Source organism: Alexandromys fortis, unplaced genomic scaffold (genome assembly GCF_014885135.2).
Source record: "Alexandromys fortis isolate MF-2015 unplaced genomic scaffold, M_Fortis_MF-2015_v1.1 scaffold_4, whole genome shotgun sequence".
Lineage (NCBI taxonomy): Eukaryota > Metazoa > Chordata > Mammalia > Rodentia > Cricetidae > Alexandromys > Alexandromys fortis.
The window spans coordinates 28,182,946-28,197,446 of record NW_026067944.1 but is presented as its reverse complement, the minus strand read 5'-3'; the positions used below and the strand labels follow the sequence as shown (position 1 = coordinate 28,197,446).

The 14,501-nt window shown below is 38.7% G+C and overlaps 1 protein-coding gene across 1 annotated transcript in view; it reads left to right on the top strand.

Annotated features, from left to right (window-relative positions):
- Window positions 1–14,501, top strand: part of Gap43 (growth associated protein 43) — a 91,461-nt gene that overhangs the window by 39,392 nt on the left and 37,568 nt on the right. Inside the window, exon 2 of the mRNA XM_050148992.1 lies at window positions 9,749–10,319. Within this exon, the coding sequence (XP_050004949.1) occupies window positions 9,749–10,319 (571 nt within the window). The remainder of the gene's footprint in view (window positions 1–9,748; window positions 10,320–14,501) is intronic.

Genomic DNA, 14,501 nt, shown 5'->3' with positions numbered 1-14,501 from the left:
AAAACATAATAAAGTATCTAGGATAATGCTTAAGATATTAACTATGTATTTTTTGTTTGTTCTTAGCATTACACATAGAATCATTACCTGCAGTATTAGTTTTTGATAGGGGCATATTTTATTTTTCAGAGTGCACAGCCTCGAGAGTTCTCATTCTTTGAACTGTGAAGGAATGAAAAGCATAAAATATTTTGGTGTGGGCAATCCTTCTGTCTATGTGTTGCTTTTATTGGTTAATGAATAAAGAAACTGCCTTGGCCTGTTGATAGGGCTGAGCTTAGGTAGGTGGGGAAAACTGGACTGAATGCTGGGAGAAAGAAGGCAGAGAGGGAGCCGCCATGGAGCCGCCAGCGACAGACATTGGAAATTTTACTCGGTAAGCCACAGCTACATGGTAATACATAGATTAATAGAAATGGGTGAAACTGAGATGTAACTAACTGTTAGCCAATAAGAAGTTAGAGCTAATGGGCCAAGAAGTGTTTTAATTAATATAGTTTCTGTGTGGTTATTTTGGTTCTGGGCAACCGGGACAAACAAACGGTTCCCTGCAACAAAATTTATCAGAGAATTCACCTCTTTTCTGGTGTTTGTGAAATAATGAATTTCACTTTATTTGCATTGTCCTGCTCCATGTCTTTTATAGGTACTATATATTTCCAGACTTAGAACTGATATGAGGATTGTTACATACTCAATGATACTTTCAAACTGTCTATTATTAAATAACTGGCATGACTCTGATAGGTGTGAACATTAGGTGAGATTATAAGTGTATATAGTGTATTTATAAGATCCATCCTATAGCTGTGGAACTACTTACTTATTTTGCCTATTAATTTTCTTATTTTTGAAAAGTGATAGCAGAGTCACTCATTATGTCATTGGGATTCTTTGAGAAACAAAGTTATTATGTTTAAAATACTCCACAATGAATCATACAATTCAAAGCACTCTTCCCCCCCCCAATTGTATTTCGGATTTCTTTTTTATCACCTACCAAATAGATCTCATAATAACATGCACTCTGGTGATAGATAACGTGTACCCTTTCTAGATTAGGCACATGACATTTTGGGTATTTTAATTTGCCCATGGGGTGTGTTGGATGAAGCTGAACAATCTGAAATTAAAATTCTTCTTTGTCATAGGAACCAACATTCACAAACTAATCCCCCACACAATGTGCGACATTCACATTTGTAACTTTTGATCAGTCACAGTTATTACCAGTCATAAATGCACAGTTTCTCTCAGAACCAGCTCAGGCAGCTACACAGATGCACAAGGGATATAAGTTGATCAGTGGAATGCAACAAAAAAATAGTAGCAAAACGGGAAATGTTTTGTGAGGTGTCAGGTGGAGGTCATATATCTTGAAAATGGTTAGATCTCATCATTTCTTCTGGACATGTGAAGATGGAGGACTGGCAAAGTTAGAGATGGAGAAGGAAGCAGTTAGTGTGTCAGCTGGGACATGAGTAAGAATCTTATTTAACTTTGACAGTATAAACATATCTCTCTTTTCCCAGGGATAGGAAAAAAAAACAAACTTCATATTGCAGCATTTTTAGATAGCTTCCTGCTTATACCTTTGAAGATAGATAGCTCAGCAGTACAGGGGAGCTGAGGAATGTCCCCACACAACCCCCCTCTCTGGATGGGTACGCCAACAAACCAGGTGATAGATACAAGTGATAGATAAAGTCTAGTGGCTAAACCATCTTTAGATATTTATCTGTTGACAGTCTTAGCTTAGTCTCTTGATGAAGTAAACATTGCTCTGAGGGTGATAATGATGATGTTAGTGATCTTTTTTTTTTTGTATTTGTTTGTGGGTTTTTTTTTTTTGTTTTTTTTTGTTTTTTTTTTTTTTTTTTTTTTTTTTTTTTGAGGCAGGGTGTCTTGTAACCCAGGATGACCTTCAACTCAATGTAAGGCTGAGACTGGCCTAGAACTCTTGATTTTCCTGCCTTTGAAGTGCTGAGATTACAGGCGTATGCTACCATGCCTGGTATATGAGAATGATTATGAGAAAAAAATTTCACATTTACCCAGCTTGAGCACATGCAGTGTGTCAGGAACTGTGTTAAATGCTTTTCGTACATGAACTCATTCAGTTATAAAAACAACGGGATAGTTCTATTGCTCTTCCACCTCACAGGTTAGGAACCTGAGACTGATCCGCCCAAGGTGGTGAACTGCTAAGTCTGTGGTAGGACAGGATTTCAGACCTACATAGCCAATTCTCTAAATAATCGAGAAATATTGACTTTCTGCATTTTATTTAAAAAAAAGCACTGAACAAATGAGACCAAGAAAGGGCTGTGTCATTGAGCATCTGGCCCACACAGCTTTGTTTTCTAAATGTCTGGGTTCTAATCAGGAAGCATGATGTGCGCCTCACACGGTCATGATGAAGACTGAACGGAAAGAGTGAATGTACACACTGTCCTCTCTTTCCACATGAAAGGGGATGGAGGCAAAGAACTGCTAGAGAGTGACTTGAGCAGCTCCAGGATAGTCGGGCAGCTGGCTCAGTGTTCCTCTGGTTTGGGTTCAGAAACACAAAGTGGCACGTGTTACTTAAAAGCCATTGATGAGTATTTTCTACACATCAGTGATGGGCTGACACAATTTTAACTGCTGTGGTGCTGAGAGTGTGCAAAACTGAGAAAGTTCTGTTCTCAGAGGGCTTCTGATTCAAAGAGTTGAGTTAATAGTAGAATGAAGGCACGTGCCAGTTGAGAAGGGAAGGAAGTAGAAATTGGTTAGTAGCGCTATTTTGTTTAGTAGAAGAAAGCAATCTAAATAAATGTGTATTTCTGTGTAGCTTGTGTTCTTGAGTGTCCAATTAAAGGGATATTTGCGTGCCTGTCAGGGAAGAATTTTGTTTGATCTTGAGTTCTACAAGCCAGGGGCTCTGCTGGGCAGATATGACCATGTTCTCCAGAAGACTGGAATGTCATTCGTTCTCAGTCCTTTTCCCTGGGAAGGATTCACCCCTGCTGGTGGTTTGTTGTGAATTCTGGGCTACTCTCCCATCTCTTCTCATATGTATTGGCTGACTACTCTTTTTCCTTACACCCCAGTGGTCTCCAGATATGTTAGTTACATTTCTGTTGCTGAGATAAAAAAAAATACCATAGCAAAAGTGACCTACAGAAGAAGTGTTGACTTTAACTGATGGCTCCAGAGAGATGAGAATCTATCTTGGTGGGAAGGCATGACGTCAAGCAACAGGCATGGCAGCAGGAACTGGAAGCTGTGAGACCACACCTTCACCTGGAAGCATAAAACAAAGAGCAAAAAAGAAACAGCGTGATGCTATAACCTTTCAGTGGTGTGCTTCCTCCAACAAGGCTCCACGCCTAACCCTCCCCAGAAAGTGCCACCAATGAGGGGCCAAGTAGAAGTCTTTTGGTCTGTCAGTCTTTTGAGTGATCTGATAGGGAGTTTCACTCTCTTACCACTAAAGGAATAGTGACCTCTTGAGAGAGCATAATTTACATGTGCCTGTCGGTGGCTTTGATCCTTGATTCAGTTAGACAACCTATCCCCATGTCTGCCACATGCAAATGTTTTCTATAAGAGTTTAGTCAATTTCTATCTAGCATGTACTCTGTGAAATGGCTAGCATAATATATGCCTTTTCATAAGTCTATATTTCTTTCCCAACTCCAGTTTAAAGAGGGGATCATGCTTAACTTCAGGGCTTAAGCAATACAGGGACTAGGTATCAATAGAGTAAGAGAGATTCTGTTATAATCTTCTTTAAATATCTTCAGAAATTTCACATATATAAAAAAGGTAGGTATTGGAAACATTATTTTATTGCTAAGACTTGCTAACTCATGGATGATATGAGTATGTCTTCCGTCTAGACACAGTTGCCCATGGCTTGGATAACTCTAAGTGCTGACTTCTTGTGTTAGCATCAGTAGTGACACGCCTTTGTTCTTGTAACTTCTCCTTGTTGAATTCCTCTCTCATCTCTATGCTGAGAGATGCTCTTTAACTTCATCGCTGGGAAAAGCAGGCTTTTCATAAAGTTGGCAAAATTAAACCCTGACGTCTTTGCCTGTAATTTTCCTGAAATGTTATTATTTGGAATGTTAAATGTTTGCTTAATTTTTAAAATTATACTATATTTTTAATATGTATGCACACAGGTGTGCACACAATGGAGGTCACATGTGGAGGTCAGAGGACAACTTTTGGGAGTCAGTTCTCATCTTCTACCACGTGGGTTCCTGGAAATCAAGCTCGGGACTTTAGTTTCTGTGTCGAGGTTGAGCCACCTCCCTAGTACAAGATGTTGAAAGTTTTAGCTCATCCAACAAATATTAGTTCAATACCTGCTGCCATGTACTGATTTCTGCTTCAGTCTAAAAACTTGGAATCCAGCAGCAAATATAGGCAAATTCTTTCTCAAATGCTCGGCTTCTCTGTTAGAAAGCTGAACTATGTACTTAATGGTGTTTTAAACCATTTAAAGCACGCTACCTAATATTATAGAGGAAGTAGGTGAAATGTACATGATAAATCATATATAAACCATAGACTTATTTTTTATCACTAGCTATTATTTGAGAATTTAATAGTAGTATTAGATAGAATCTCCCATATTTAGTTTCTATTCTGACAACTGAAGATCAATTTTTTTTTGTTTTCTTGTTGATTCTGCAAGTGGCAGCAATATACTGCACATTTATCTAAGGGAAAACAGGAGCTCCTTCACCAGTACTCCATCAGGATTTCCAGAATCCCTCTTTGTTCACATGTTCTTTCGGGGAATTACTCGGTCATAAAAGTATCTCACTTGACCCATATCTAAGAAAGGATTTTTACTAGACCCCGAGTCAGAGTGGAATCAAGTTATGACAGTTGTTGGAAAAGGCTTAAAAGTTTCATTGCTTCTACCTGCATTCTCTTTCATTTTACCTTAGAGGAACCTTCAAACCAAGAAAGTACAGTGTGGAAGGAAACTTGTGCACCCAGCTGTGACTAATCTCTACATCCACCCAGAAAAATGCTGAGACATTTCATCTAAGAAACTAGAGGAGGCTCCCGCATCCCTCTTTCTCATTTATAAGGGGGCATTTCAATATAGTTCTGGACCCTTAACTACATTTAAAGAAAGTATGAAGCCACTAGTGTAATCTGGTTTGATATTTGCTTAGGTTTTCTAAAGTATGTTGATAAAGTATCAATTATGATTGCAAGTGGAATGCACTAAAATAGGTTATTAATAAGAATAGAATGGATCATAGCTAGGTATTTGCTAAATTTCATATTTGAATATTAATATTTTACTCTTGTTATTATATAGGCCACATCAGATATTTTTTTCATATGCATGAAAACTCTACTGTGTTAGAGGAAACATTGTTTAGCACATCTCTTGCCCTTTGGTTATATTTCTTAAAAATAACTTTGCTCAATCAAATTGATCATATTTTAGTTTACCAAAGGTACTCTCAGCTTCTGAATTCTTTTCTTTTGCTACAATTAAAAACACCCTCACAAAAGCAACTTCAGTTAAAAGGAGTTATTTCCATTCATAGTGCAAACATGCAATCTGTCATGGTAGGGAAGTTAAGCTATAGGAGCTTGAAGCACCTGGTTGCATCACCCCCAAAATAGGAGGAAGAGAGATAAAGGCATGTGTTCAGCTCATTTTATCCTTTCTATCCAGTCAGGCAAGTACCCGAACCAAAGGAATGGCCGCCCACTTGTAGGCTAGATTTCCTACCTTGTTATCTTCATAATCATAATCCCTCACAGGCATGCTCAATGGCTAAATTAATCACGCAGGGGTGTTCTTGGAGGCTGTCAAGTTGGCAGTTAACACTAACCCATCACAACTCCATCCCTTTCAATTTGAAACACATCACCTTTAAGCCATCATCTTCCATCCTTATTCCCTAGCTGAGTAGTCATCTTATAGTCCAAAAATACACTATAAGATTTTATATATATATACACACACACACACACACACACACATCAGTTGAACTTTGAAATCTCCATTGTCTTTAACAATTCCAATACCCTTTCAAAGTCTAAGATCTCATCTGAGACCTAATACAATTTCTTAACTGGGAGTGCCTATTAACAACAACAACAAAACAAACAAAAACAAAACAATAACAACAGAAACAAGTCACATACTTCCATCCTTCTAACATATGATATCTAATAGCACAGAGTAAGCAGACTTTATTCCAGGACGGAAATATCATAGTTAGAAAGAAGAATAACCACACGATGATAGTTTTTAAAGTATTCAAAATCAGTCATATCTCAGAGGAAAAGAAATGAAAAATTGAAATGATATTTGTAGCTGACAGAAATAGATAGTATATCAAAGCTTTCCTTTGTGTGGAGGGTTGACTATTCTCACAATAATTGTAAAATCTTAACCGCACTGAACCCAGAAAAATGCATGCTAATTTTATTGCTGAACCATAGGCACTCAAGAAATGTAGTATCCATCTCCTTACTAGTGTGTGTGTGCTTAGCATAGACACTCTGTACACAGTGACTATATTAACGTGATGTTTCATGGAGTGTTGGCTTCAAGAAACTCCAAGCAATCCTCAGTGTATAATTCAATAAACTTGGACTTGGAGGATGGGTATACTTGGTGAAAGGAACTTAGTCCAAACCTGTACTGGATCATTGACTCAATCATGCTATGGGATGAAGCAAGTTGATTTTTCTGAGTAGTTGTTTTCCAGATTGATATCTGGTTCCTCGGGAATCAAGTGTCCTCAGCTTTGGTTGGAAACTAAAAGCAAGGGAACTAGCTGATTATTTTGGGGAGTTTAAGTATGGGTGGGGATAAGGTTCTCTGGGGCCTGTCTGACTAATAACTCATAGTTAGGGATCTCATTCCTGGCACCGAGACTTTCATTTAATAACCCGTGTCTTATGGGGGAAGCATTGTCCACCCATGTAGGAGTTCAAATACTATTTTTATAAGTTGTATATTTTTGATTAGGCTACAAAGCAGGTTTCCATGATGGCTTTTCATGCATCCTTAGGTTTGATTTAATCACCTCTTTCTGTTTTTTAAATATTGGTGTTATTAATGGGACACGGTAGCTTTCTTGAGACACCAGAGGACCTCTTCTGCATGTTGGCCTAACACAAAATAACTGGTTTGTTTTTGCACAGAAGGAGTAGTATTTATATTGAAGAACCGCTTGGCATCCGTGCCCACATGCAGATGTCCTATCTTATAAGATAGTGCCTCATTGAGAAAATCCACCGTGGAGTACAATAAATAACATCTTGGCTTTACTCTGTGCTCCATTCACAACTGTTAATTTTACAGGGTTATGATTTCATCTCTGAGCAGAGGGCTCCTGGCAGGGACAGATGCTCAGCTGCCCCAGATTGTGCTGCGTGTGTCCCAGTAGGAGCCATCAAGAGCAGCAGGATGGCAGGAAGGAGGTGGTGCATCCAATAGCAAAGCATTTGCAGCTTGACTCTGGGTGGAGGAAGGAAGGAGGAGGATGGGCCTCGTGAAATGGCTGTCATTCATCTTTCCTTCAGTACAGAATCATATGCATGATGAACTGAGGAAAAGAAAAGCTTGCCTTGAATTTTATGGAAAATACTGTCGATCTTGATTTGAGACTCGCATGTGTCTTATTTTCAAAGACACCTTTGTGTATCCACTGAGATTGATGATGGACCTAAGCCATGACAGGTCTGTATATTTGTCCAAAGGACGTCAAAGAGGACCACATCATGATTAGCTGGATCTGGGTCACTGGGGTTGGGCTGGTACGACAGGTGGAAAAGCATACTGTGTGTTGACCACTGTGGCTTTCTTCCCAAACAAAAACAAAGGGCAAACTCAAAGCCAAGGGCAGATTAACACCAAGCATATGACAGTACGCAATAACTGCTTTTATTATTATTTTTTTGAGAACAAGTAGCTATACTGCTTACTGCCATAACTCACAGCACCTAGAACAGCGCTCACAAATGGGAGCAAAAGCTAGATGCTCAAAACTTAGCCATCGTCTTCATGAACTCGCTGTGACACAGTCTGCACGTGATTGGGCCCTTCAACATTTCATCTTTAATAAGGAGAGCCCGTGAAACTCTACTCTTTCCTGTGGGTCTGTGGGCTGTTAACAGTTGCTGGGAGAGGGTGTGAGTCATTTTCTTCAGGGGTACAGCCTCTAATAGGTTGCCTTGCTCCAGCAAATAATTTCCCACCAGGGTTCATGCAAACAACTCTAAACTCAGTGGGCCACACTTAAAAAGAAGGATGTGAAACCAGGAATGTGACTTCTCGGGAAGAAGTGTTTGACAAGTGAAGGAGGGGAGCAATGAGGGAGAGCAGTAGAGGGTGTACAAAAACAAGTAAAAGTCATTATATAAGTGAATGAAACTGTCAGAAATAAAATATGTATATATGTGTATGTATGTATATATGTATATAGTGTGTGTATGTATATATGTATGTATGCGTGTGTGTGTGTGTGTGTGTGTGTGTGTGTACAGTCAGGGTACCACAATTAACTTCAATATGATGCAGAATTTTGTGTACTGAACTACTCTTCCATGTCTATACCTTTTGTTCCTACTTTTTGATTGAATTTCCAAATAGAAAAAGGTCATTTGTAGCACATGTAAGACCGTAAATGTTATTGCCAAAAGATAAGATAGTTTATATTTTAATTTCATGCCTGCACTATTAAGATGCTTTATAATAAAAACTGTGTCCATATTAGATTTGGGCTAAATTTTTTTTAAACAACCAAAACAAACTTTCTCACCTTTTAAAACTCAATGATAATAACTATTTTCTACAGTCCGATTTTGAAGGCCTGGTATGTTCATTGTCAGTGTTGGGCCACTTATCGAGATAGTTAAGCAGCATCATGAATCATCGCATTCTGAATTCCTCAAAGCTCTGGAATTCATTTATATTTTGTACAAAACACTGACGGGATTTACTATCGAAATATTTGGCATGCTTCTTTCCTTGAGTATATTAATTTTCTGATTATGCTTGGAAGCTTAGGGGAGGTAGATGAATGGGTTATTGAATAATATTTCTTAAGTTGTTAAGTTTTAGAGTCTTCAGTAATCCTGAGAACCCAACATCTTTGAGGTCCCTTTTATGGAAATCTAGGGCAAATATGATTTGAGTAACCAAGTTACATCTAAAACTGGGCTTGTATTAATTGCTTTATAGAATAACATTGACTTGAGAAAGGAAATACATACAAGTGAACATCAGTGATTTTGTTTATTTGCTTACTTTTTGCTTAAAGTAGAGATGTGTGTCTCACATTGTAGCCTAGGCTAGCCCGGAACTCACTATGTAGTCCAGGTTGCCTTGAATTTGCCGCAATCTTCTTACTTCAGCTTCTTGAGTTCTGGAATTGCAGGGCTGCTTCAGCACATCCTTCTAATGCCTATGATTCTTGGAGGTCAGAAGGATGGTAATATTTGGTCTGTAATTCAAGTCTGTAATCCCTGAACAGCGATGCTGAGAAGGAAGAAGTTCATGCTCCAGGCCAGGCAGGGTTATACAGCAAAACCATCTCTCCAAGAGCAGAGGAGTGGCTGGAGAAATGTCTCTGATTTTTAATTTCTTTTAACTGCCCAGTAAAGTGTTTAGCCCAGAGTGAATCACTCAATAGATATCCAATGTCACAATTTGAAGGAAAAGAACACCCTCTGAGATTTCCTTTTTGTCCCTCTTTTGTCCACAAAGGTTGAAAAGAATGATGAGGACCAAAAGATTGAACAAGATGGTGTCAAACCGGAAGATAAGGCTCATAAGGCTGCGACCAAAATTCAGGCTAGCTTCCGTGGACACATAACAAGGAAAAAGCTCAAAGGCGAGAAGAAGGGCGATGCACCAGCTGCCGAGGCCGAGGCAGACGAGAAGAAAGAGGATGCTCCCGTTGCTGATGGTGTGGAGAAGAAGGAGGGAGACGGCCCTGCTGCTACCGATGCAGCCCCAGCCACCAGCCCCAAGGCTGACGAGCCGAGCAAGGCAGGCGATGCGCCTTCTGAGGAGAAGAAAGGTGAAGGGGATGTGGCTCCCTCAGAGGAGAAGGCCGGTTCAGCTGAGACAGAAAGTGCCGCTAAAGCTACCACTGATAACTCGCCGTCCTCCAAGGCCGAAGATGGCGCTGCCAAGGAGGAGCCTAAACAAGCCGACGTGCCTGCCGCTGTCACTGATGCTGCTGCCACCACGCCTGCTGCAGAGGATGCTGCCACCAAGGCGGCCCAGCCTCCAACGGAGACTGCAGAAAGCAGCCAAGCCGAGGAAGAGAAAGGTGAGTACTGTGGCAAGGGTGGGGCCATGGGCGTGGTGCACCAGGGACATTAAGTTAGGAGCCAGACCACTCCCACCTTTCAGGAGGAACTGTCTAGACAACTGTCTGGATATCGCTAAAGTTATGCCGAATTCCCCCAAATCTATAAGCCCGAGAGAAAACTGAGAAAGAATTACATGGCAGCCAGTACTGGAGAGTCAGACAATTATCTTAATTGGATTGATATAAACAGTCAAGCTTGATAATCCCAGTTAAAAGAAAATGTGCTGTATGTTGATAGACTTAGTTTAATAAGTAATTACTGAGACTACATTTATTTCATGGGTGGGAATTAGCTAATGTGATTATTTGGCTCTAGGAAGAGCCTCCTATAAATACAGCCAACTCTTTATTGATTATCTTGTGTGTGAACTGCCAGCAACAAAAATATAATCTCAGCTCTCCTTTCCTTATCCCACAAAGTGTTTCTGGGCATTCCACCCATCACCAATTGGTGAATGGTATGTGTTCATCTGTGTATGCACCGGAGAATGTTAGCTATGACACTAATTAGGGTCAGACACAATTAGGAAAATAAGTCAGTTGGTCTTGCCAAAAACAAAAGAAAAAACCCGCAAATACATAAATTATCATTTTATTATCAAACACACGACTCTCCTATGCATAACTAATTGAGAGTTGGCTGTGAATATGAAAAGGTACTGGATCCTCTTCAGTTTGGAGCTTGGAAGTTGGAATGTTTTTATTATGATGGCCCAAAGAGCCTGCACAGAATTGGAAAAGAACATCCTAAGAGTAAGACTAATCTAATCCACTTTCCTACCTGGAAGTTGGTTCTGTCCCTCACTCCAGCATATCCACAATGTGATGTCTCCAATGTCTTTCACTAGCTTTGTGTAACCAAGAATACCTTTTATGTTGCCTTCATCACTGTGATTATTTCTTTTTTTTTTTTTTTTTTTTTTTTTTTTTTTCACTATTTTTTTTTATTTTTTTTTTTTTCATCACTGTGATTATTATACAAGAAAAACAACTTAAGGAAAAGAAGATTTTGTCACACAGCTTCAGGTGTTTGGGTCCATGATGGGGTTGCTCTGTTGTCATGGGCCTATGATAAAACAGGATATTATGGCACCAAGAGTGTATGGCAGAGCAGAATTTTGTACCTTGTGGTAGCTATGACAAGAGAGATGGAGGATAGAGATAAATGGATGAATCGATCGATCGATTGTTAATAGATAAATAGATAAGTGATAGATAGATGATAGTTGGATGATACTTAATGGATAGACTGATTGATGGACAGACAGACAGACAGATAGATCGATAGATGAGGTATACTCTTCAAAGGCATACACATGTTTTCTTCAACTAGACCTCCTTAACCTCATTAGCAGTTAAAGTCTGAGTCCATCAGTGGACGACACTATTGATTAGACAAAGCCTTCTGAATCTGATCCTCCCTGGGATCCCTCTCATGGACATGCATACACTCTGAGGTGTGCTTTACTGAAATCCCAGATGACTCTCATCAAACTGACAATCAAGATTAACCATTGTACCTCTCAATTCCAAAGGTCTTTAGAGATAAAGTTACTTTTGGACCAGTTTTGGGCTGCCTTGCCCCTTTATAACTTTATAGATTTATCACACATACTAAAGGTCTACATTTAGGCCAGACCACTGTCTTGGGGAAGTTTATGAGACAAGATCATGAGACTAACCTAAGAATTATAAAACTTCTGACCTTCAGATTGAGAAGGCAATCATTGAATATTTGCCTGGATACTAAAACATGGCAGATGATTATTCTGTAGTTTCTTAGGAATATGTTTTCATCTTAGCCCCCATATTCTATAAACCTCTAGAGTGCAATAATTACCATAGTTATCAACATACTCTTGCATTCCAAATAAATCATGATTCTTTTTACCAGTGACTTATTTTCTCAGGAACAGCAAGGTATGGGACTAGGGTCTTGGTTTCAGTTCATTCAATAAAAGTGTCTTGATTTTTTTCCTTTCGGCTTAGAGTTTAAGCCTCAGATAAGATGTCTGGGAATCACTTAGCAAATATCTAGAGTGTCATTCTGTAACTCTTAGAAGCCAGTCATGGTTTCAAGTTCATGACATGTTTGATAGCCCTAGATCGTAAACTGGGATTTTTAAAGTTTGGGGGTATAGACACAAAGACACGGTGGTAATTATATTCATATACATATATATATTCATATATATATTCTTTTGTTTGGTTTTATAGAAGAAATTGGTGAAACAATTAAAAATCAAATACATATTTTTAAGGATAGGCATGGAACTTCATTTTCTTATTTCTTATTTCTTTGATTATTTGAAATAACTGATTATAATGTTTTAGTATTCAATAAATGTCAAGTATTAGAAGACTAAAAATTGACCAGACTTAATTTATAGGTAGTATGCTTTTACCTATGTTTTAAGGTTCCTCTTATAACTTTGCAAATTCTAATTATTTAATTCAAAATGTATCTAGTCACTGAATGTAGGTAGAGATCATACTCTGTCTTAAGCTTTTCAAATTCCAGATGAAAAAAAAAATATCTGAACTAAAGAGACTGTATAATGTTCATTGAAAAGTTATTGAGAGTGTAGATGAAGTTCAACATGAAGGTAATTCAGGAGAGAGTAGATGATGTATTTGGATCCCTCAGGTCATATTAAGTGGAGATTTCTGAGGTTTGGAGAATAGACACAAAGACATGGGATAACATTAGGCCTATTGGATCTTAGCTTTGGATTGATACTTTTATCTCAGGTAGAATCTGAAATGTAGCTTTTGACTGTTTTAGACTGAATTCTATCAGCTTGGCTTGCTGAATGTGACAAGCACAAATTATTCAGTCATGGTGAATCTCATGGAATCTCAGAAACTAAAGGAGACAAGGAGATCTAATAACATATGCTATTAGTTCCAAGAGGCTCTTCCTCATATTTCCTCCCCCTCACTGAGTTTCATTCTAACCCTGGCTAAAATAGCAGAGTATTTTCAGTCTGACTGTACTATTTGGAAATGGACAGCTACCAGGGGGGATTAAAGTTTCCATGGCAACCTAAAGAGGCATGAAGAGATAAGCTAGTTATGTACAGTAGAGGCAGGGGTCAAATTTTAATCCTAGGAGATAATCTTAGAAAATAAGATAAAATTTTCAAATCAACTTTGATCATGGCTTTATATACATAGAAAGTACTTGTAAACTTTGAATATATTACTTACCTATGCCCTTCTGCTGTTCATGGCTTTGTTATTAGTGAGCACTACTTGCAATGATATTAATTTCATTGTTTTTCTTAGTTTCCTAACTATATATTTCTCTTTCTGTTTGCACACGCTTAACACTCAGTGTGCTTTGGACCACTTTGTAGAAAGATGATTCCTTTATTGGAAATAGGATGTTGGAATACCTGTAGGACATACCCTCCTTCATTGACAAGGGGAGAACCTTTGGACATCCTTTAATCAGATTGTCCTTGGAGTTTCGTGCTGTGCAGGCAGCATGCACCTTGACTTTCAATGATGGAGATCTCTGTGTCCCTTATCTTCAGTGCTGCCAATGAATTTTCCTCAAAGAGGACTCCAAAATTTGTGCTGATATAATATTAGCAATGTTACCTATGTAGGAGGCTATCAACCAATGATATTGCCTGGGTTGTTGACAGAAAGCATGGAACAGATGAAATAGGAAATATAATTTTGAGTCACCTAAGTGTTCTGGGTGTTGATTAGGTTAAATTACATTTATTTATTTTAATTTCAAAATTATGTTTTCTTGTTTGTTAAATGAGTGCTGGGCATTGCCACATGGTGGTCAAAGGATGACTTGCAGGAGCCCGTTCTCTCCTTCCACCATGGGGGTCCTGGGAATCAGATTCAAGTCAGCAGGCTTGGTGGCAAGTGACTCTACCCACTGAGTAATCTTGCCAGTCCTATACTTTATTGTAGTCTCATTACACCCTTCAAAGTGGTGGGACTATCAACACTTCTTAGGAACACAGAAAAGTTTAACCCATGCTATTAAAAAGTGTTGTATCATGCATATACCAGTAGCTAAATTATGAGCAAACAAAACAGATGAAAATAGATCCTTTCTGATGTGTAAGAAAATGAAACACCAAGCCTGCATTTACAGATTTAGAGAAATTCCTT